This window comes from Sphaeramia orbicularis, chromosome 24 (assembly GCF_902148855.1).
Source record: "Sphaeramia orbicularis chromosome 24, fSphaOr1.1, whole genome shotgun sequence".
NCBI classification, from domain to species: domain Eukaryota; kingdom Metazoa; phylum Chordata; class Actinopteri; order Kurtiformes; family Apogonidae; genus Sphaeramia; species Sphaeramia orbicularis.
Genome location: NC_043979.1, coordinates 40485262 through 40511424, shown reverse-complemented (window position 1 = coordinate 40511424; position 26163 = coordinate 40485262). Strand labels below are relative to the sequence as shown.

Below are 26163 nucleotides of genomic sequence, written 5' to 3'. Positions count from 1 at the left end.
GTGTGTATCAGTACATTTTGAACATTTTGAACACAATTTCAACAATACCACGATAATAATGATAACCGTGATAATTTTGGTCACAATAACCGTGATATGAAATTTTCATATGGTTACATCTGTACTTGTCACTAAACTGGTCTTCTGTTTTTCATACTGTGATATTCTGTATTATCTCAGGTTGAAAACAAACCATCTTTTTACCAAATAAATCTGAGAAGTTTCACTTTTCTCAGTTCAGTCATGGCTTACACTGGTCAACAACAAATTTATTGTTGAAGTTTTTGAGTGAAAGTTGTTTATTTTTTTCTCGCAAAACAATGTAAAATATACTCTTTAAACATAAATAAAGCTTTTAACTAAAACAAAAGTATTTTCACTTTTGTACGAAACAAAAAAAAATCTTTGAATGCAAATAAGTGTACTGTAAATTCAAGTATGTTTCCTTTTGTAAATAAATAGCGCACTGGAATTCAACTGCTATAGACTTGCCATAGAACTGTAGCAATAAAAAAAAAAAAAAACTCACGTAAAGTGCAAATAACACTGGTCAACAACAAATTTATTGTTTCAGTTTTTTGAGCTGATTTAGGATAATTTTGGTGTGCTGAATCCAAAAATCACATTAATTTGGCTCAATCAGGTCAACTTTTGAACATTTTTGCTTACATTTATGGGCATTTTCACATCATATGATACAAAATTCTTTCGTATTTCTTACAATAAACAAGTTCTGAAGATTTTACTTTTGCCAATTTATGATTAATGTTTTTTTTTAATATTACAGGTGAATGAAATGGCTTCGACTAGAAGATCTTGCCAAAATAAGCCTGACGTATTCTGCTACATCTGCAGTGAATACACCATTGTACCTAACAGGAATCAAGTCACAAGTTTCATAAAGTGTGCTTACCAATCTTATTTTGGTATTAATTATGATATTTTGTGAGAAGATCAAATTTTTCAGAATCAAATGAGCAAAAAAACCTGACCTGATTGAGAAAAACAGATGTCATTTTTGGATTTAGTGGTGCAAAATGGTCCTAATTCAGTTGAAAAAACCTAGACAACTTGCAAAAAACATTGGTAACAGTTTACTTGAAGGTCTAGTTTATAATGCATTAAGCGTAAATTCATTAGACATTATAATGCATTATAAAAGTCATTACAACAGTTTATGATCATGTACAACAACTTATACCAAGGTTCATAAAGTATTACACATGTAGACATAATGTATTATAAATTCAGCTTTCATTATGTTTTATACACCCACACCAAAGTGACAACAGTGTTTGAAGGAAGAATCTCCAGTCCTGGGTTATGGAACACATTCTAACCATCAGAACTCTAACCAGTTATAAAGACACAGAGAACTGCTCTGATATGTAGTTTCTGAAACTGAATAATGCCTTAGAAGCATCAATAATAAGTTACAGGAGGACTTTAAGAGCTTTTAGTAAAGTGACAACACTGTATAAGGTTATTAGCAATTGTATGATATTATAACACAAGTATGATGACGTATGAGCAGTATCCGCTGGCTTTAAGTAAAGTGTACGTCCAAAATTATACATCCAAGTGTTCTGAATAACTCTTTATTTTGCAAAAAAAAAACATTAAAAGAACAGAGGCAGTAATAGAAGTGTTACATGTTGCTTTTATATGGTTTAGGCCCAAAATACATCAGAGACCTTCTAGTCCAGTATGAACCATCCAGACCACTCAGGTCATCTGGTGCAGGTCTGCTCTGGGTTCCCAAAGTCAGAACTAAACATGGAGAATCAGCGTTCAGTTTCTACGCTCCGTATATCTGGAACAAACTACCAGAAAATATCAGGTCTGCTGAGAGTCTGAGTTCTTTTAAGTCCAGGTTAAAGAGTCACCTGTTCACTGCTGCCTTTGACTAAAAGGCTTTTGACTTTTAAATTTTATATTCTCTTTGAAACTCTGCACTGCAACTTTTACTTTAATATGTTTTTTTTATTTTATTCTATTGTATTTTATTTATTTATTATTTTGATTTTATGTTTGTTTTCTTACTTGCTGTTTTTGATCACTTTTATATGTTTCTTTTATAATGTTTTAAATGTGTTTCTTTTTGTTTCTTTATTTCAATGTCCTGTGTGAAGCACCTTGAATTGCCTTGTTGCTGAAATGTGCTATACAAATAACTTGCCTCGCCTTATACATAAATAAGAAATAATGTGGCAGCTCTACATCTTTGTTAATTCAAACACATGCTTTTTTTTTTTTTTTTTTTTGGAAATAAATATGAAATCCCTAAAATAGATGGGTATAGGGACCAGTGACAAAACCTAACAAAAGTTCCCTACCTAAAAAAACAATTCCTTCACACTGCTTTGGTATGGATGTATAAAACATAATGAAAGCTGAATTTAGAATACATCATGCCTACACTTATAATACTTTATGAACCTTGGTATAAGTTGTTGTACTGATCATAAACTGTTGTAATGACTTTTAGAATGCATTATAAATGCATTATGAATGTGCGTTTAATGCATTATAAACTAGACCTTCAAGTAAAGTGTTACCAAAACATTTTTTGTAACCCAGTGTAATAATACCTTTCTGTTACTGGAGGTTGTAAAGGAAATCAGACCTTTTTTTTTTTTTTTATTTCCAGGGGAAGTCTTTCCCTCTAAGCCCGTTCCCTTGTACTGAACAGCACAGATGGTTCACTATATGCCTTAAATCTGCAGAGGCTTTGCAAAAGTCCCAGACCAAAAAGGCACCTTCACTTTTTGGCAAAACCCGTGCACAAAGCGTCAACCCCCGGGCAAACCCATTAGCAGACAGACGAGTGCGAGAGGCAGGAGGGGGAAAACGACCCAAAAAACCTAAAAACCTTCGAGTCGCCAAGCCAGAACCACAACTGATGAGCCCAGCATGTCTAAAGTTAGGCGACGCAAGCCTGAATCTGCATAAGTCAACAGTCCACATAAGTACACATGCAAATAAACACACAAAGATGGGGACACATTTGACTGATTCGCATACACCCCCCCCCCCCCCCGCTTTTTTCGCACTTCCATTGGAATGCACTCTCTCTCTCTTCCTGACGAGCATTGCTTGAAACCATTCACACAGATATTTTATGTGCAGGGAATTAATGAGTGTCGTGGTGCTCGGCCGCTGAATCCAGGGTTTGATGAACGGGTAAACAAGGAGCTGATTCAATATTGGTTTGCATCGAATCCAGCAGCGACGCTAACGCCAATTTAGCATCTGCTGACCGTTCGCAAGCGGTTCGCGACAGATTATCCCGATGACGACGCTGACGCGCAACGTCACGGATGTGATGCTTTCACGCAATCGCACACGCCTCCCACACACTCCTATGACCTCCATTAACCCATAAAGAGCCAGTGGTGTTTATGTGTCAGTTCCCACTCTGCAGAAAAGGAAGATCTGCTTTTATTTATTTATTTAGTTAACCCTTAGTGGTCTGAGCCTGTTTTGGCTGTTTTTGAGTCCTTTTGAGTTTGCCTTTATTTACTATATATAGAAATGTTTACTATACCCATGTTTGGGATCTTTTTTTTCAGCACAACTTCATCTATCTCATCTGTCATTATTTTTTTGACTTTAACCTACGATTTCAATACAAAAGGCCAAAAAACACAGAAAATATAAAATCTGATTTGAAAAAGTTATAGAATTTATAGCATAAATAACACAAAGATGCTTAACAAACTTTTGCTTTATTAAAGATTTTTTGCTTAATTCAGGATTTTATTTTATTTTATTTTTTTTTGCTTAATTCAAGATTTTTTTTTTTTTGCTTAATTCAATTTTTTTTTGCTTAATTCCAGATATTTTTTTGCTTAATTCAAGAGTTTTTTTTTTCTTTGCTTAATTCAGGATTTTTTTTGTTTTTTTTTTTTTTGCTTAATTCAAGATATTTTTTTTTTTTTGCTTAATTCAAGATGTTTTTGCTTAATGAAAGGTTTTTTTTTGCTTCATTCAAGGTATTTTTGGCTTAATTCAAGATTTTTTTTTTTTGCTTAATTCAGGATTTTTTTTTGCTTAATTCAAGATGTTTTTGCTTAATGCAAGATTTTTTTTTTTTTTTTTGCTTCATTCAAGATTTTTTTGGCTTAATTCAAGATTTTTTTGGCTTAATTCAAGATTTTTTTTTTTTGCTTGACTCTGGATTTTTTTTCTTAATTCAAGATTTTTTTTTTTGCTGAATTCAATTTTTTTTCACTTAATTATATATATATATATAATATATATATTATATAATAATATATATATATATATATATATTGCTTAATTCAAGAATTTTTTTTGCTTAATTCAAAATGTTTCTTAATTCAATTTTTTTTTGCTTAACTCAAGATGTCTTTTTTTTGCTTCATTCAAGGTTTTTTTGCTTAATTCAAGATTTTTTTTTTTTTGCTTAATTCAAGATTTTTTTTTTCTTAACTCTAGATTTTTTTTTTTTTGCTTAATTCAAGATTTTTTCTTTTGCTGAATTAGAAATGTTCTTTTGCTTAATTCAAGATGTTTTTGCTTAATTCAAGATTTTTTTTGCGTCATTCAAGCTTTTTTTGCGTAATTCAAGCTTTTTTTTTGCTTGATTCAAGAATTTTTTTTTGCTTAATTCAAGCTTTTTTTTTTTTTTGCTTAATTCAAGATGTTTTTGCTTAATTCAAGATTTTTTTTGCTGATTTCAAGAATTTTTTTTTTCTTCATTCAAGGTTTTTTTGCTTAATTCAAGATTATTATTATTATTATTTTTGCTTAATTCAAGCATGATGATTTGTCATCATTGTGTTGCATCCCAGACCACTGTTAAAAAAAACGAACACCTGAATTCAACGTGTCCAATACTTTTGTCCATATCGTGTCACGCTAATATGAGATTTAAATGTCAATATTTCCTTAAAGTTTAACAGGAGGTTTTTCTTCTTAAGTGAGATGTGAAGAAAGTGGATGGTTAGTTGTAGTTAAAAATTATTATTTACAGTCAGAGCATGAAGAATATTTTAGAAATTTAGAGGCAGAACATTTAAACTCATAGTCATGGATTAAAAAAAAAAAGGAAATTGAGAAAAATAAGTAAAAAGGCATTTTGGAAGCAAAGATAAGAATTTAAACCATACTAACCAATGCAATCTACAGAAGAGGATTAGGGCCACTGGAAAAAAAAAAAAGAAAAAGAAAAGTCCAATATAAAATATATTTTATTATATTCTGACAAAACAGTCAGAATTTTGAAAACAAGTCAGAATTCGCACTTTCTTCTCACCATAATAATAAAAAAAATATACATTGGGCCTTAATTTTTTTTTCTCCAATGGCTCTAATTGCCTTCCGTAGATTTCAGTGATATTTATCACAATATCGAACTATATTAGGACATTTCTTGTTATTGTTTTGTATCCCAGACCCCTGTTAGAAAACAAACATCTGAATTCAACATGTATAGTGTAGATTAGTCCCTTTAAAACCACTTAAATCTTGATGTTTATATTCTTTATTTCAGTTTCCTCACTAATAGCTTTTCTGAGCAAATGTAAAATAATACTGTTTGTTCAACCTAAGATTGTGTCAATAAAAAAAAACAATATTAAACGCATATAACCCATATACATCACTGTGCATCATGGGGTTTTATGGTGGAGTTTCACTGCCAATACTGTGTTTTACTCATTTTGCCAAATAAAAATGTTACTATCCGTGCGTAATGGAAATGTTTTACCCTACAGCGCTGGTATTTTCATTTAAATAAACTTTCTCCAGTCGCCTGTTGTTTGATGAGATGCCGGTGCAGCTATTATTTGCTCGTACGGGGGCCAGATCATCTGGTCAGAAGTAGGTCTCCATGAACCTTCCTGCCAAATCTGGGGCTTGTTTTGGAACTGCAGCTGGAGGAAAACACACGGTGCCCACAAGATCCTTCACATGCAATTGGAAAATCTTTTATTTACATGATTATTTTTGATTTTACGTCAATAAAACATACGGGTCAAGTGGAAAACATAAGATAGTACGATGGTGTGTTTAATTGTTGTTAATCACTGCCACTCAGACATGCACTGCACCACTGGCATTCCCAGTCCCACCAATACTGGGCTCTGTGTGCTTGGCTCCACCCCCCATAGCCATATTAACTTAACCCTGAGGGGTCTGAGCCTATTGTGGCTGTTTTTGAGTACTTTTAATTTTGCCTTTATATAGGTACTATACAAAGAAATGTTTACTATACCTATGTTTGGTGTCTTTTTTTCCACACAACTTCATCTATTTTTTCACTTTAACCCACTATATCAACCAAAAAAAAACACACAAAAAATATAAAATCAGATTTGAAAAATGTTTATAATTTATTGCATAATTAAACTCAAAGATGCTTAACGAACCTTTGCTTTATTCAAAATTTTTTTCTTAATTCAGGATTTTTTTTTTTTTTTTTTTTTTTTTCTTAATTCAATTTTTTTTCCTTAATGCATGATTTTGTTTTGCTTCATTCAAGATTTTTTTTGGCTAAATTCAAGACTTTTTTTTTTTTTTTTGCTTAACTCAAGATTTTTTTTTTTTTTTGCTTAATTCAGGATTTTTTTTTTTTTTTTTTTGGCTGAATTCAAGATTTTTTTGTTTTGCTTAACTCAAGATTTTTTTTTTTTTTTTGGCTTAATTCAGGAATTTTTTTTTGCTGAATTCAAAATTATTATTTTTTTGCTTAATTCAAGATTTTTTTTGCTTAATTCAAGATATTTTTTTTTGCTTAATTCAAGATGTTTTTGCTTAATTCAAGATTTTTTTCCTTAATGCAAGATTTTTTTTTGCTTAATTTAAGAATTTTTTTGCTCAATTCAAGATGTTTTTGCTTAATTTTTTTTTTTTTTTTTTTTTTGCTTAATTCAAGATTTTTTCCTTAATGCAAGATTTTTTTTTTTTCGCTTCATTCAAGATTTTTTTTTGGCTTAATTAAAGATTTTTTTTCTTTTTTGCTTAACTCAAGATTTTTTTTTTTTTTGCTGAATTCAAGATTTTTTTTTTGCTTAATTCAAGATGTTTTTGCTTAATTCAATTGTATTATTTATTATTTATTTAAAAAAAAAAGAAAAAAAAAAAAAAAAAAAATAGGTCTCCATGAACCTTCCTGCCAAATCTGAGGCTTGTTTTGGAACTACAGCTGGAGGAAAACATTCAATCTTTTATATGTGATTGGAAAATCTTTTATTTACATGATTGTTTGTTGATTTTACATCAATAAAACATACGGGTCAAGTGGAAAACATAAGTTAGTATGATGGTGTGTATAATTGTTGTTAATCATTGCCACTCAGATATTTGCATTCCCATTCCCACCAATACTGTTTAGCGTCTCGAACGGCTGCGGTTTGTTAAACGAAAGCAGTTTTTCCTCTGTAAATCCACCACTTTGTCCTTGAGATATTCCAGGAAATGATAAAAGGAGACGCTTTATCCTTCTGCCTCGCTTTTACGCTCACGCTGCGATGACGTTCACCGTAACCACACAGTTTAACACACAACACGAGCTTCTGCTACTTACAGTTCAAGCTACCTTTAGTGTGGAAACAGTGTGTGTTGTCTGTTAGCCACAGCATCCCACAGCGAAGACAAACAATACGTTTTTGTGATTATTGTAAATGACCGGTGGTATGTTAGTTTCCCATTGTTCCAAAGCAGTACAGAAAGGAGGTGTGTACGCTACATATAGAAAAAAAAAATGAAGGTTTTAAGTCACAGCGACCACGAAGACGCCGATAAACACAGTAATTTCCTATAAATTCCACCAACCAGCTCCGTCTCTGCATCACAGCTCTGTCAAAACTAAGAAAAACTGTGTAATTCTACAACAGAGGTGTCAAACACATTTTAGCTCAGTGAAAAAACATAAATAAAACTATAAATAATGACAAATCTGATTTTTTTCCCTCTTTGTTTTGATGTAAGAAAGTAAATTATATGATGACGATGCTAATATTACAAGCTGTCTTCACAAAAAAATTGAGTAACCTAAATAAGGATGAACCTGAAATTTCTTAAGAAAAAATATTGCATTTATTTATTTTAATTTAATATTATGCTTCAGTCTATCATTTACACATGTGAATTACAACTCACTGATCACAAAGGCAAAAAAAACACATGGGTGCTTCTATGAAAATGGGTTCGTTTTCATATCAAAGTGGCTTTTTAAACCTAATAATAAAAGAAATTTAGACATATTTCCCCCAGGATGGACCTAATGATGACCTCAGATAAACGCAAAAAATATACATAAATATACTCTTGTTCTGAGCCATCCCAAAATTAATGAATTTGTAATCAAATATTGGGGCCAAAAATAGGACCGAAATGGGCCAGGAAAAGCTACCTATAGGTGTCAGTGCATTTGATCTGAAAACATGGCTGTAAATGGTCTTATATACAACTATAAATAAAGACTCTGTTTTAACCCTCCGGTATAGGCACACTTTGCACTTCGTGTTAAAATCTTCATATTATTTTTCACTATTTAAATAAGGTTAGAATTCAAAAGTTGTTCATTTTTGCATGATCTTTAAAATTCTGGCCACCAACTAAAATGTGCACATTGTAAACAAAAGAAAATTACAAGACTAGCATCTGTCTGCCAAGTGTGCCTAAAACGCACTATTTCTTCCATTATAACCACTGTTTTTGATCCGAAAGCCATTAAGGCACAAATCCTGCTTTTACTGATATCTGGGCTTCATTTGAGAGCTGAGGGTCTAAATTAATTTATTAACGTTGTTAGTGTTGGAGTTAATCATTCACACATGCCAGGCTGCAAAAATCAAATAATATGTGATCCAATTTTTATGTAGTATATAAAAAAAAAAAAAACAACAACATATTTTGTGTTTTTTGCATCAAAAACTGTAGTGACGTCATAATGAAAAGAGATCGTTTAAAGGGTTAAAAAAAAATCAAAAATGAATGATTATTTCATATGTATGATTAGGGCTGACCTTGATTTACAAAAATAAAATCAAATTAGAGCAGAAAAATAAATCCAATATAATATTTAATAGTTTGATTTATACGTGTGCATTTTACGCACACTTGGTGACAGATGCTAGTATTTTTGAACATTTGACCTAGTGCCAAAAATAATAATGCAAATTAACCAGTGTTGGAGTAAATCATTGACATATACCAGGATGAAAAAATCTAATATGTGATCCACTTTTTATGTAGTATATTGAAAAAAAAAATATTTTGTGTTTTTTGCATCAAAAAAGAAAAAAAAAAAAAAAAGGTTTGTTTACATTACAAACATGGCATTTAAAGGGTAAAAAAAAGTGACAATTATTGAGTATCTGGTATTTTTATTCATGGCTCAAGTTGATGAAATAGAAAAAAGTGTAAAAGAATTAAAACAAACTATATGAAAATTTTTGGACATTATTTCACACGTGTGCAAAAAAGGCACACTTGGTGCTTAGTAAGGGGCTCGCTGGACGGGACGGGTTAAAGTTGAGGATCCTAGTGGTTTTTCTAATCCAGACATGTGGGTTTTTCATGAATCTCAGTCTCATTCCAGGTTTTGTGTATAACCCTTAGTGTCCACTCGCGTTACATACAGAACCTGCCGAGTTAAACGCAAATAAATTATGAAAGATTTTACAACAGCGGTCATTTTTGTGAAACACTCTACCTTGCATGTTTACTTTGATTCCTAAAATGTACCTGTGAGAGAATAAAAAGATAATTTAAAAAAATAGCAGCGCGTAATTTTTGTGTCCTTTTTTACCATGTTACATGCGGATTCTTGCATTAAAAACAATATAAAAATGTGTTTCTCTTTTATCTCAGTAAATATTATTTTTAAAATAGACCCAAAGCGCTTCCAAATTTGCTTCGTAACATTACTCTGTATTTGGTTTGAATTTTTAGTCTCCATGTCCTGTTTTTAAGGACCAGTTTTATAGAAGCACCCATATAGTAACAGGCAGAATATTGTTAGAATTTATGTTATTTTTCTTAAAAAAATGTCAGGTTGTTCATATATGTTCAGGTTATGAGTTAATGCATTTTTGACATTAAAAGGAAAATTTGGGAGTTGTTATTTTCAGGGTGTGATTTGTTGCTCAATGTAGCAATGCTCAATGAATTTCATCCTTAGGGGGGACAACCAACCAATGTAAATAACAGTTAGGTTGGGACAGTTTTCTTCCACCGGCACTAACGTTCACCTGAACTGAACTGTCAGCGGTCTCAGAATTCGCGAATGTCCTCATGCACTGGGTCATCGTAAAGGGGGGGTAAACATGATAAATTCACAGGGCCCTTCATTTTTGTGTCCAGTGGGTACAGGTTAGAAATTGTGAAAAATTCATGTAAGATCCACTGTATAATAGAGCAGTGTTCCCAACCTTTTTTGAGCCACGGCACATATTTTACTTTGGAAAAATCACAAGGCACACCACCAAAGAAAAATGTCACAAAAAGTGTATTTACTGAAATATTATACAAATCTAGTCTCAATGTACTTAGTCGGTGTGAAACCTGGACCTGTTTAGTTGAACACAAAGCTCATATTCTTGCAGGAATTGAAGAAAGACACATACAAATATTCCTCAACAGCTTTGAGTCTCTCTCTTTTTTCGGGGGGGGGGGGCAAGGCACATCAGAGCACATTATCACGGAGCGTTTGGAACAAGAAAGCTGAGAGCGGTTCGTCAACGACCCCTCAGATGAACCCCCGGATTGAAGTCCGATGTGTAATAGTATGGGAGGCATATCCCCCCTGCCCCAACCTGATACCTGGGGTTTGTGGGTTACTCGCTAATCTGTGCGTCACTAGTGGGAGGGGGGGGCGCTTTATCAGCAGAACGCACCACATCGGGGCTGGTTCACTTTCACTTTTATTTTGATTTTTGCAAAGGCAAACAGGAGACTGTTGTGGTTGAGTGGATCATTAGTACGTACAGTCGTATGTATCTACAGGGGTTGGACTAAATAATAATAAATAATATTTCTCTTTAGGCATGAAAAAAACAATGCAAATGATTTTTTTTTTTTTTTATGAACCTATTTTTCGTGGAGTCACAAAAACATCCATTCAGCTGGACATCATGCGTTTAATGTCTGCAGCAAAGAAACATGTATTTAAAACTCATCATCAGAAAGTGATAAACTGTGTGAAAACTATGAAATAAAAACATTTTTAATGCCGCTAATTGCTAAATCGCTAACGTTTTCTCACATTTGATCATACTCTACTGTTAGTTCTTACTCATTTCATGGAGATAATATCCTCCTGAGACCCAGGAATTTGACACTTTTAGCTTTTTTACATTAAAAAATTGTCTCGATTGGAAACTGCATAATGCAACAGTTTTTTCAGATACGTTTTTGAAAGGATTTTTATTTATTGATTGATTTTTTAATGGAATGTCCTTTGTAATGCACAGCATTTTTTAAGTAAAACTGTTCAACTTTTATCCCCTACAGAGGACAAAATGCTTTGCTGGGTCTCAGAAGGATATGCAAAAAAACAAAACAAAACAAAAAAACCTTTTTGTTTCAGAAAACTGTTAATTACAGTCCAGTAACAGCTAGCAGCTGATTTACACTAAAACATGTTACTGCAGATCAGGTTTATCATGAGCAGCAAAGTTACAATAATTGTATGAACTGCAGTCTTTGGGACGATGCATAAGCGTCCACTGTGTTGGCTGATATGGAACTAAAACAACCAAACCCATGAATATACAGGGGTTGGACAAAATAATGGAAACACCTTAAAAAATCCACAAAATAATTTAATATGGTGTAGGTCCGCCTTTTGCGGCAATTACAGCCTCAATTCTCCGAGGTATTGATTCATACAACTTGTGAATTGTTTCCAAAGGAATTTTAAGCCATTCTTCAGTTAGAATACCCTCCAACTCTTTTAGAGACGATGGCGGTGGAAATGGACGTCTTACTTGAATCTGTAAAACTGACCATAAATGCTCAATAATGTTGAGGTCTGGGGACTGTGCCGGCCATACGAGATGCTCAACTTCATTAGAATGTTCCTCATGCCATTCTTTAACAATTCTAGCTGTATGGATTGGGGCATCATCATCTTGAGGTGAAGGTGTTTCCATTATTTTGTCCAACCCCTGTATATCACGCTGTTCTTACAGTACCAGTCAGGTCAAATTGGATAATCTTCCACGGCACACCTGATGATTTTTACGGCACACTAATGTGCTGGCACACTGGTTGGGAAACACTGTAATAGAGGAATAGAACCTGGGATTTTGTTTCACAACAGCATTCGTTACGTTAGTTATGGACCTCATCCCCTCGTATATAACTGCCCCCAACGCTCCGACAAAAAAACAACAACAAAAAAAAACAAAAAAAAACCCTATCCCCTGTGGTGAAAAATTTACTTTTTATATTTTATACTCTTTATATTTTATACTGTTAGTACATCTTCTTTTAAAGCTGAGTCATTATTCATTATGTGTGATGTTTACCACTCTGTAACACCCCCAACCCAGGAACGGAGTTCTTGCCTTGAGTTAAAACCCAAACACCTAAATGTCTGAATGTGTAGATAGAGGATGGCGCCTGCACTCCAGATTGGATCCAAGCAAGGTTAGAGTGAAGAGGTCATCATGACCTCTTCACGGAGCAGAGAAGGAGTAGTAGGGAGTGGTATGATGTACGTAGGGAATGACATCATAGTTTGAGGGGGTTGGATTTGGTTCTATATAATCTTTAGTTTTCTCCTGTTTAATCAGACTTCACTTACAGAGTTTCTCTGTGATTGACTTCTCAATAAATGCATTTATTTATTTTAACTCTAACTTTCTCTCCTCCTCTGTGTGTGGGTTATCAGTTGAACATTTCCATAACACCCCCTCTGTTTTTTGGACAAATTGCACATTATTTTACTAGTCTGGCCCACTTCAGATCCATTTGAGCTTTATGTAACACCTTAAACTTTGCAAATTCAACCCACGGGCCGGATTGAACCCTTTGGCGGTCCAGTTTTGGCCCACGAGCCGCATGTTTGACACCCCTGTTCTACAATCACTGGACCTGTACTGTACATGTAGCACCAGCTGCAGCCGTTTAAGCGTTCTTACCTGTTCATGTTTAGTAAGGCGTGTTTATTGTGGATGTCTGAGGAAACCAGGTTAAACTGGTGTTTCTCGGCCAGTAACCTCAGTAAGATGACCACCGTCCGACTGCCGCACTTCCCCACTCGGTTATAAACCACCTGGCTGGGGAACGGGAGCACCTGCAGATAGAAAACACCGAAAATGAATCAGAAATATTACTGCCACCGATGTTAACCCTTTAAACTCTAAGCCTTAACCCTTTCATGCACGATTTATGAGAACCTTAATCAAGATTTTTTTTTTCCTGAGTGTTTTTATTCCTCTTTAGGCATGAAAAAAAAAAAAAACAGAAAACAATGCAGTTTAATTTTTTCATCAACCAATTTTTCATGGAGTTACAAAAATGTCCACTCAGCAGGACACCGTGTGTTAAATTTTAAAGGCAAAGAAACATGCATTACTAATATACGGTGTGAAAACTATTAAAAAAAACATTTTAATGCTGCTAATTTGATGTTTTCTCACATTTTATCATACTCTAATACTAGTTATTACTTACTTTTTTTTTGCTTAATTCAAGATTTTTTTGCTTAATTCAAGATTTTTTTTGCTTAACTCAAGAATTTTTTTGCTTAATTCAAGATGTTTTTGCTCACTTAATTTTTTTCCCCTTAATTCAAGATTTTTTTCCTTAATGCATTTTTTTTTTGCTTCATTCAAAATTTTTTTTGCTTAAGTCAATATTTTTTTTGCTTAATTCAAGAATTGTTTTTGCTGAATTAATTTTTTTTTTTTGCTGAATTCAAGATTTTTTTTGCTTAATTCAAGATTTTTTTTTTTTTTGCTCAATTCAAGATGTTTTTTTTACTTAATTCAAGATTTTTTTGCTTAATTCAAGATTTTTTTTTGCTTCATTCAAGATTTTTTTTGCTTCATTCAAGATTTTTTTTTGCTCAATTCAAGATGTTTTTGCTTCATTCAAGATTTTTTTTTGCTTCATTCAAGATTTTTTTGCTTCATTCAAGATTTTTTTTTTTGCTTAAGTCAATATTGTTTTTTGCTTAATTAAAGAATTGTTTTTGCTGAATTAATTTTTTTTTTTGCTGAATTCAAGTTTTTTTGCTTAATTCAAGATTTTTTTTGCTGAATTCAAGATTTTTTTGCTTCATTCAAGTTTTTTTTTTTTTGCTTAAGTCAATATTTTTTTTTTGCTTAATTCAAGAATTGTTTTTGCTGAATTAAATTTTTTTTTTGGCTTCATTCAAGATTTTTTTTTTTTGCTTAATTCAAGATTTTTTTTTGCTCAATTCAAGATGTTTTTGCTTAATTCAAGATTTTTTTTTTGCTTAATTCAAGATTTTTTTTGCTTCATTCAAGATTTTTTTTGCTTAATTCACGATTTTTTTTTTTTTTTTTTGCATAATTCAGGATTTTTTTTTTTCTGCTTAATTCAAAATTTATGTTTAGGTCTCCATGAACCTTCCTGCCAAATCTGGGGCTTGTTTTGGAACTACAGCTGGAGGAAAACACATGGTGCCCACAAGATCCTTCACATGCAATTGGAAAATCTTTTATTCATATGATTGTTTTGTTTTGTTTTTTTTGATTTTACATCAATAAAACATACGGGTCAAGTGGAAAACATAAGTTAGTATGATGGTGTGTTTAATTGTTGTTAATCAATGCCATTCAGATATGCACTGCACCATTTGCATTTGCATTCCCAGTCCCACCAATACTGTACTCTAATACTAGTTATTACTTACTTTATTGAAATAATACGCAAAAAAAAAAAAAAAAAACTTTTTTGCTTAAAAATGCAAAAAATAAATAAATAAAAAATTCCTGTTAAATGCAATCTAATAACAATTGGCTTTTTTTTTTTGCACTCAAACATGTTAGTGCAGATCAGGATTATCTAGAACAGTCAAGTTACAGAAATGGTATGAATGTCAGTGTATGGGATGATGCATAAGTGTCCACTGTGTTGGCTGATATGGAACTAAAACAACAAAACCCATGAATATATACAAGAGAACAGCTGGAGAAGAACTGTCCACTGGAGTGACCAGTATGCATGAAAGGGTTGAATGTTTCACTTGGACTTTTTTTCTTATTGTGACTTAGGGTGACCGGGTGTCCTGCTTTGTGCAGGACTGCACAGCATTATGGCCATTTTTTCCAACAAATTGAGACGATGTCCCTCATTTGATTGGCTCTTGGCTATCCAATGCGCAGGACAGTTGTCTTTCTCCAAACGTCAATTTCATTTTATAGCCGAGACAGCGCTATCACCATTGGCTGTGTCCGCTGTCAGTCAACCAACATACACGTGGGGTCAAGAGTCCATCAACCTATCACCGGCATCCTCCTGAGCTCCGCCCACTGACCCACAAAAAACAAAGGCAAAAGCTTCAGACACCGGCATGCAAATATTGGCGGAAATCATGGAAACTGAAAAAATGCAAAAAACAGAGGATGCAATGACAGAAAAGAATGGGAAAATGTTTATACATGAGTGAAAGCAGGGTATTCTGCGAACTACAGTTGTCCTCAAAATTATTCATACCCCTGCCATTTTTGTAACTTTTTGTTTTTGTGATGAAATGAATGAGTTTTGTCAAGTTTGTTTGTGACTTATATGTGATACACAAGTGAGGAAATAAGAACAAATGATACTTGGAGAAATACTTTATTTCAGGAGTATTTTATTAGAGGATTTCTAAAAAACGCCATGTTCAAAATTATTCATACCCTACGTTTATTAAGTCCAAAGTCTTTTCTTAATAGTCAGTAGAGTAGCCTTTGTTCTTGATAATGGTTCCTGTAAGTGTCCATAAGTTCTCTTCTGTCTCCTGTGGGGTTTTGGTCCACTCTTCCAAGACCAAAGCCTCCAGCTGGGTCTTTTTGGCTGAAGGTGGAAACAGCTATTAAAATGTTGTCAGTTCTGCCTTTTTGTTTTATTGCACATACATTAGTTTGCCTTTGAGGGTTGAGAACATGTAGTCAAATAAATAAAAAAAAAAAAAAAAAAAAAGAAGCTGATTTTCTAAAAGTATTTAATCAAAATATTTGAAACTTGAGGTTTCTTTTTTTGAGTTTTTACGAGTAGATTTTTGTTTTGTTTTGACAAGCAAAAAAAGTTGTTGAAACCTGTGCAAAAAAAGCAAAAAATAAATGCCCAGTGCAAAAATATGCATACTGTGTGCAACCAAAACAAATTGTTGTTATTCATATTTATAAGCTCGACAATAAGATGCACACTGTTTAAAAATCGAGACTTTTACGGTTATGTGTCCCACACAAACACACTCCTTGACCCACATGTGGCTCATAAGCACCTGGTCACCCTATTGTGACTATATGTTGTGACTGAACTCAACCACTAAAGTATAGACATTTTTAATTGCACTATTTTGTACATTGCACTGTATACATTGGCACTGATATGTATGCGATAAATGAAGGAGGTTGATGTGTGAGGAAATTAATGAATGGATGTTGATACGTGAGTCATGCATATTTTGTTTTTATTATATATTTTATACAGGGTGACACAAAAAAACGGGAACTTTTTAACAATCCCATAAAACCAAGAGTGATGTAAGAAAAATATTTTATTCATAGTAATTGAAACCTTAAAACATGCCATTTAAGAAACAACTAGAAAAGCACTCGGAGAGCGCAGACGTCCGCCAAGCAAAAATTCCCCACATAATCGGTGATACAAATCCTACATTTATTTTTTAAAATAAAATCTGCCCTCTGGATCAGATCCGGATCAGCCTTTGAAATGTGATAGAGGACCCCATTGTCAATTCCTGAGTGAAATTTCATGAGTTTTGGTCAATAATTAAGCGAGATATTGGGAAATGAAAATTTTGGCCCCATTTACCACAATGTTAACAAAAATTTCAAAGTGTTCCAGAATCCAGGATTTCTTCCGGATCACCCCCAAAAGTTAATCATTTCTTCCTTATCCCATTTCCAACAAACCCTGAAAATTTCATCCAAATCTGTCCATAACTTTTTGAGTTATGTTGCACACTAACGGACAGACAAACAGACAAACCCTGGCAAAAACATAACCTCCTTGGCGGAGGTAATGATGGAATTTTCATTTTTTAAAAATTACAGGGTGACCCAAAAAATCGGGAATTTTTGAAGTGCGTATTGGCAGACATGAGCAAGTGGCAGCACTGCGAGACAGTGACCTTGAGGAAGTAAACACACCCCCATTTCAGTAACCATTGGCGGCTGTTGCGAGAATTGTTCGGTAACCGTGTGATCTCAAGATTCGGTAACGTTCCCTGGCCCCCTAGATCGCCAGATTTGTCCGTTTGTGATTTTTTCTTGTGGGGCTATCTCAAGAGTAAAGTGTACACGACTCGACCAAGAACTCTGGATGAGTTAAAACAGAGAATTCAGGATGAAATTCACAGTATCCCAGCTGAGATGTTGCAGCGGTCAATGAGGAATCTCAACAGCAGATTTCAAGAATGCATTCGTACAGGAGGACGCCATCTACAGGAAGTCATTTTTTAAAAATGAAAATTCCATCATTGTTTCTTAAATGGCATGTTTTAAGGTTTCAATTACTATGAATAAATTATTTTTCTTCCATCACTCTTGGTTTTATTGGATTGTTAAAAAATTCCCGTTTTTTTGTGTCACCATGTATTTGCAGTAAAACAAAAATGTGTGGCTGCATCAGATGAACACAAATACAAATATATCTATTTTTATCTATTTATTGACTAAATTCGTAACAGTTTCAACATGTCATGTCCTGGGTTTGTGTCATTATTTTGCTGAAATGTCGAGTTTTTACCTTGATGGAACTGAGCATGTGCAGAAGGGAGCATCCAAAAGTCGCACTTAAACTGTCAAATGTGATTTGACCTGATTTGACCTTGAAAATGAAGGTCAAGGTTGCAAGAAATTCATCCGAGAGCTTCTAAAGTTGCACCTAAATGCCAAACATGAAAGCGGTCAGACGATGTGGTAAAAAGCAGTCAGATTAACGTCATTGTCGGAGGCCATATTTGACGAATCGACACCGATTTGACCTTGAAAATGAAGGTGAAGGTCGACGCCCAAAGAACTCGTCCGAGAGCTTCCAAAGTCGCACCTAAACTGTCAAACGTGACGGAAATTGGATGAGGTCAAATTTAATGTGTCAACCCTGATTTGACCTGAAAATTAGGGTCAAGGTTGTAAGAAATTCATCCAAGAGCTGGAACACCGTCATCTTCTACAACATTGATTCACCAGTGAAACCCATTGAGTTGGATCAATGACAGTGGATGGACACACTGGGTTTAAGTTCAGTTAATTATAGATTTGAATGAAAATTTCACTTTTTCTTCCGTTTTCTCTGTTTTTGATATAATAACTATCTTTAATCTAAGCTTTTATGAAAATCTACATGATCATGAATTAAATATTTGAAAATACCTTATTTTCACTGAAAAAAAAACACAAAATAAAGAAAATAATATTGCAGTAAATGGTGATAAATCACTTAAAAGTTAAACAGAGTAAAAAATGTATTTGTGAAATGCCACAAAACTAGTCCTGGGTCTTTATGGGTTAAAGATAACTTCAGAGCTTCTGTTCCTAGTGGGAGAAGACTCACTGATGGCATCAAAAAGAGGAAAACATATCCTAAAAAAAGGGTCCATGTAAACAGATATAGCTTTTTAGGAACGCTAGAACAAACCAGTAGAAAAACTCAAACTAACCTCATACGGTTCTGCATAAATGTCTAGTAATTCTCTGTTTTACGGATTTCCCTGAACTACTCTTGTCTCATATCCTTGGTTTCAGTAAAACCCATGGAGTTGGATCAATGACAGTGGATGGACACACTGGGTTAATGATCAGTTAATGATAGATTTTAATGAAAATTTCACTTTTTCTTCTGTTTTCTCTGTTTTTGATATAATAACTATCTATAATCTAAGTTTTTATGAAAATCTACATGATGAATGAATTAAATACCGGAAAATACCTGATTTTCACTGAAATAACACAAAATAAAGAAAATAATATTGCAGTAAATGGTGATAAATCACTTAAAAGTTAAACAGAGTAAAAAATGTTTTTTTGTGTCACCCTGTATTTATTACTATTACTATTTACCTAGATTTCATTGCACATTTTGTATAATGATAATAAAGTATCTTATCTTATAAAAAGGTTAGAAAATATGCTGTGAGTGAGTCCGTTTGCCCATTTTTCCAGAGCTCTTTTTTTTTTTTTTTTCCAGATCTTTCAAAATCTAGAAATCATTGACAATTTACTACAGGGTGTCCCATAAGTCTCCATACATAGGAGACATAATACACATGGTTCTAACATGTATTTCTTTATATTTCTTCTTTATAGTTCTTCAGCAGTGGAGGACACTCATTGAAATGTGTTCCCGACAAAATGGCAGTCATATAGAGCATATTATACAAATAAAAATGGTTTATGTCAAGAAACGTTTATTTTTCCTATGTATGGAGACTCATGGGACACCCTGTACATGTCATAATATTCCTAAAATGGCTTCCTCTCCAGCTTCTAATACAGACGTGATTGAAATTACCCGAATGACCCGATAAAACTTACAAAGTGTAACGTCTCAGGTTTCAGAAACCGTTGGAATTTTTCCAATTGCTCAAACAGTGAAAGAGTTAGAGCCATCCAAACTGTACATGCACAGCGTGTCAGCGATGACACGTGGGATTTTATAGAGTTAAAGATACTAGAACGCAGCGTGCACTGATTAAGCAACGCTGTGTCTCTGCTTTAGATGACAAATCTGGCTCTGCGACAGTAAAGAATAGACACGAAGGAAATGAAAGCTTCAGGGAGACGTGTTTTTTTTGGAATCGTTTCATTTCACCTTTCAGCATATCGTAATTCAAGTGGTTCGGGAACTCGACTAGACTAGCATCTCATCTTGGCTTTGTTTAGAGCAGGGGTCTCAAACATGCGGCCCGGGGGCCAAATGCGGCCCGCCAAAGGTTCCAATCCGGCCCGTGGGATGAATCTGCAAAGTCCAATAATTCCACAGTCAAGGCTGTGGAACTCATTTTCTACATACAGACCAATCGAAACTGTGGAAAAGGAACTGATCAAGTTAAAAAAAATGGTTTGATATAAATAAGTTATCACTCAATGAAGATAAAACAAAATGTATGGTTTTGGTGGTGCTAGGGGAAATTATATAAAACTGAAAATTAATGAAATTGAAATTGAAAGGGTGTATGAAACAAAATTTTGGGAGTGATTATTGACCATAAACTCTGTTGGAAACCACAAATAGAATATATCAAACGCAAAATGTCCAAAGCTGTTGCGATTCTTTATAAAACTCGCGACTTGTTAAGCAAAAAATGTTTGCATATGTTGTACTGTTCACTTGTAATGCCATATATGTCATACTGTGTGGAAATATGGGGCAATGTGTATTAAACTAATTTAGACCCGATAATTAAACTCCAAAAAAAAGCTATTAGAGTCATAAACAAAGCTGGTTATCTCCAATCAAGAAATCCACTTTTTGTAGAATCTGGTTTACTGAAATTTTTTGATATTGTATATTTAAAAACAATGGAATTTATGTTTCGCGTTAAAAGTAAAAAAACTTCCTTTTGTATTCAGAAAATTTTTAAGTTAAGAGAAGGACATTATAATTTAAAAGGGATGTTTGTGTTTGAAAAATGTAAAGTAAGAACAAACGTTAAATATCACAGTGTTTCAGTTATTGGTGTCAAACTATGGAACAAACTGAAGGATGAAGTGAAATTGTGTAGCTCACTGTTGAGTTTCAAAAAGGCTTTAATTTGTCAAATTCTGAAGGGCAATGAAAGTAATATGATTACAAAATGATTTATAACACTGAATGTAGTATAATTTGTGTTTAAGTATTTATCTGCTGCAACTACGGGTGTAGACGTGAATTAAGGATGTGAATAGGAGAAGCAGAAATAAGCCTCCGGCTTCAGCTTCTGCCTTTTTCAGTTACAAAATGTGTTAATTTTATGTTTGCTTATTTTTTTAATATGTATGTGTTTTGTTTTGTTTTGTTTTGTTGTTGTGTTTTGTTTTGTTTTTTTAAAATATGTATATGTTTTTTTATTTTGTATTTAACTGAAATAAACATTCATTCATTCATTTGATCTCAAGTAAAATAATAACCTACAAAAAACTAATGACTCCATATTTTCTTCTTGGTTTGATGTGAAAAAAATAATCTTACATTATGTGCTAAATAATGACAACTTTAATGTTTTTTCTTTGTTTTAGTGCAAAAAATAACATTAAATTATGAAAATATTTACATTTACAAACTACCATGTAACAATAAAATGTGAATAACCTGAACAAATATGAACAACCTGAAATGTCTAAAGAAAATTATGCACAATTTTAACAATTTTCTGCCTGTTACTAAGTGTTTAGTGTCTTTGTAGATCCGAACCATAATGCACATATAGAAATGATAAGCTGAGAGGTAAAATTGGTAAAATTGCACTTATTTTCCTTTGGAAATTTCAGTTTTTCAGGTATTCACATCTTATTTTGTTTGGATTGTTTATAGAAGTAAGTATTTTTCATAATCAAATGGGGTTGTTTTGCACTGAAACAGAGAAAAAAATGGAGTTGTCATTTTTTTATAGGTTATTATGCTATGTTTTATTGGTCTGGCCCACTGGAGATTAAATTTGGCTGAATGTGGCCCCCTGAAAGAAAATGAGTTTGAGACCCCTGGTTTAGAGGCTTTAAACACAAGGTGTCCAACATGTGGCCGGGGGCCAAATCCGGCCGCCAAGGTTCCAATCTGGCCTGCGGATGAATTTACAAAGTGCAAAATGCAAAACTTACCCTGAAGATAATTAAGAGTCAAGGGCATCGAACATCAAAAAATAATAGCATAATAACCTAGAAAAACGAGTCCAAATGTTCTTCTTGGTTTAATGGGAGAAAAATCATGATATTTTTGCCTCTAAATACTGGCAACACCAATTTTTTTTTCTCTTGATTATTGCAAAATAACATTAAATTCTGATATCCTTTAATAATAAAATGTCAAATAACCTGAACGAATGTGAACAAACCGTGAATGTTTAAAGAAAAATATGTGCAATTTTAACAATATTCTGCCTGTTAGTGTCTTTGTAGATCTGATCTGTAATGCACATGTACAAATCATTAGTTGCGCGCATAATATTGATAAAATTTGTACTTATTTTTCTTCAGAAATTTCTTTTTTTTTTTTTTTTTTTTCAGTTATTACCTCCGCCAAGGAGGTTATGTTTTTGCCAGGGTTTGTTTGTTTGTCTGTTTGTCTGTCCGTTAGTGTGCAACATAACTCAAAAAGTTATGGACAGATTTTGATGAAATTTTCAGGGTTTGTTGGAAATGGGATAAGGAAAAAATGATTAACTTTGGGGGTGATCCGGAAGAAGAAATCCTGGATTCTGGATCACTTTGAAATTTTCGTTAACATTGTGGTAAATGGGGCCAAAATTTTCGTTTTCCCAATATCTCACTTAATTATTGACCAAAACTCACGAAATTTCACTCAGGAATTGACAATGGGGGTCCTCCTATCACATTTTCAAAGGCTGATCCGGATCTGATCCAGAAGGCGGATTTTATCTCAATTTATATAAAAAATGGGGGTGCCCTTACTTTTTGGCCCTACTGTGCCTTTAATATTAAAGGTAGAAAATTTCTGACAAGCGCCATCGTGTAGCTCAGTCAGTTCCGAATCGGGAGTATGCCACCGGATTTTCATGTAGCTTTAATACTTAAGGAGCTAGATCCAGAAGAAAACCGCCATTACGAGAAATGGGATTTTCGTGAATAACTACTGAACTAATAAGGATATAATTATGAATCCAGTTGCTAATGGTATGTTTTCATGGTCAAGGAATCTTAAAATATAGGTCAAATAAATATGGGACTAATATTTATGGTGGAAATCACAATATGTGGGAATTGTGCAAATCTCATGCAATTTGACTCAGGGATTTTACAATGGGGTGTTCTATCAAATGGCAAAGACTGATCCGGATCTTTCAAAAGTTATGGACAGATTTGGATGAAAATTTTAGGAAATATTGATACTGGCACAAGGAACAAATGATTAAATTTTGGTGGTGATCGGGGGGGGGGGGGGGGGGGGGGGGCACTGATCTGCCTTGGCGGAGGTCTGCGCTCTCAGAGTGCTTTTCTAGTTCACATCTTTTTTTGTTTTGTGATAGAAATAGTTTCATCATTTTAATGTGATTTTTTGCACAAAAAATTTTGGAGTTGTCATATTTATAGGCTATTATGCTATTATTTTTATTGGTCCGGCCCACTGGAGATCAAATTTGGGCTGACATGTGGCCCCCTGAAAGAAAATGAGTTTGACACCCTGCTTTAAACAATAGTGTGATGGGAGGTTTTGATGAATTGGAGAGGGGTAGGGAGGGGTATATAAAATAAAAAAAGGGTGGGGGCTATGAGATGTAATGACCAATCACTGTCGAAGTCGCAGATTGCAACATGGTAGACCCCTTAAATGTGATATTTTGCTTTCACTTCCATAGCGACACATAGCAGAGTCACATTGTTTAACTTTAACCCATAAAGACCCAGTGCTACTTTTGTGTATCTTTGTCTCTATTTAACCTTTCTTCAGTGATTTATCGCCATTTACTCTAATATTAATCCTCTGTATTTTGTTTTTTTTTCCGCACCAATACGTTGTCGGGGGGGCAGTATAGTACTCTGTAACTAGACAGTGCCCCCCCTTGTGACCCGTGTGTACCTTGTAAGTGGTATCGGTGCATTTGTATCGGATATCTTTTACAAGTACGAGTACACACACTGAGTATCGGAGCCGATGCTGATACTCGTCATCAGTATCGGTGCATCCCTATTAACCCTTTATGCATTACTGGTCACTACAGTGGACAGTTCTTCTACAGTTGTTCTCTTGTACAGGGGTTGGACAAATAATGGAAACAACCTTCACCTCAAGATGATAATGCCCCAATCCATACAGCTAGAATTGTTAAAGAATGGCATGAGGAACATTCTAATGAAGTTGAGCATCTCGTATGGCCGGCACAGTCCCCAGACCTAACATTATTGAGCATTTATGGTCAGTTTTAGAGATTCAAGTAAGACGTCCATTTCCACCGCCATCGTCTCTAAAAGAGTTGGAGGGTATTCTAACTGAAGAATGGCTTTAAAATTCCTTTGGAAACAATTCACAAGTTGTATGAATCAATACCTCGGAGAATTGAGGCTGTAATTGACGCAAAAGCGGACCTACACCATATTAAATTATATTTTGTGGATTTTTTAAGGTGTTTCCATTATTTGTCCAACCCCTGTATATTCATGGGTTTGGTTGTTTTAGTTCCATATCAGCCAACACAGTGGACGCTTATGCATCGTCCCAAAGACTGTAGTTCATACAATTATTGTAACTTTGCTGCTCATGATAAACCTGATCTGCAGTAACATGTTTTAGTGTAAATCAGCTGCTAGCTGTTACTGGACTGTAATTAACAGTTTTCTGAAACAAAAAGGTTTTTTTTTTTGTTTTGTTTTTGTTTTGTTTTTTTTGCATATCCTTCTGAGACCCAGCAAAGCATTTTTGTCCTCTGTAGGGGATAAAGTTGAACAGTTCTACTTAAAAATGCTGTGCATTACAAAGGACATTCCATTAAAAAATCAATCAATAAATAAAAATAATTTTAAAACGTATCTGAAAAAACTGTTGCATTATGCAGTTTCAATCAAGACAATTTTTTAATGTAAAAAAGCTAAAAGTGTCAACTTCCTGGGTCTCAGGAGGATATTATCTCCATGAATGAGTAAGAACTAACAGTAGAGTATGATCAATGTGAGAAACGTTTAGCGATTTAGCAATTAGCGGCATTAAAAATGTTTATATTTCATAGTTTTCACACAGTTTATCACTTTCTGATGATGAGTTTTAAATACCTGTTTCTTTGCTGCAAAAATTAAACGCATGGTATCCAGTCTGAATGGATGTTTTTGTGACTCCACGAAAAAATAGGTTCATAAAAAAAAAAAACTCATTACCTCCGCCAAGGAGGTTATGTTTTTGCCAGGGTTTGTTTGTCTGTTTGTCTGTCCGTTAGTGTGCAACATAACTCAAAAAGTTATGGACAGATTTTTGATGAAATTTTTCAGGGTTTTGTTGGAAATGGGCCCCCCCGTGGGCCACCCCCACCCCCGATCACCACCAAATTTAATCATTTCTTCCTTATCCCATTTCCAACAAACCCCTGAAAATTTCATCAAAATCTGTCCATAACTTTTTGAGTTATGTTGCACACTAACAGACAGACAAACAGACAAACAAAGAAACAAACCCTGGCAAAAACATATACCTCCTTGGCGGAGGTAACTAACAGTAGAGTATGATAAAATGTGAGCAAACGTTAGCGATTTAGCAATTAGCGGCATTAAAAATGTTTTTATTTCATAGTTTTCACACAGTTTATCACTTTCTGATGATGAGTTTTAAATACATGTTTCTTTGCTGCAAAAATTAAACGCATGATATCCAGCCGAATGGATGTTTTTGTGACTCCACGAAAAATAGGTTCATAAAAAAAAAAAAAAAAAAAATCATTTGCATTGTTTTTTTCATGCCTAAAGAGGAATAAAAACACTCAAGAAAGAAATATTGAAAAAGGTTCTCATAATTCATGCATGAAAGGGTTAAACATGTCAGATTAGTAGATGCTTTTGGTCATCGGGTCTTTAGGGTTAACATCATATTGTTAGAGGCAGGTGTTTTGTCCCGTTTCCTGCCTACCGTACCTTTAAGAAACATCCATTCTGCCTTCATTCTTTTGCCTACATTTCTCTGTCTTTAACCGTCACTTCCTCATCTGGTTTCTCCACATGGTCGGACAAATAAACCCTAAACCCTCCCAGATCTTTCCTTTCAAACACGCACACAGAATCAGTGTAGGCATGGACGCTTTATCTTTTTTTTTCCCCCTCATATAATTGTGTCTCCACTGAATTCACTGAG

General features: G+C 33.9%; 1 protein-coding gene across 1 annotated transcript in view; it reads right to left on the bottom strand.

Moving 5' to 3' along the window:
- The window catches only part of usta (uronyl 2-sulfotransferase a), a 241053-nt gene that overhangs the window by 156680 nt on the left and 58210 nt on the right, over positions 1 to 26163 (bottom strand). Inside the window, exon 3 of the mRNA XM_030128233.1 lies at positions 13119 to 13273. Coding sequence (XP_029984093.1) covers positions 13119 to 13273 — 155 coding nt within the window. The remainder of the gene's footprint in view (positions 1 to 13118; positions 13274 to 26163) is intronic.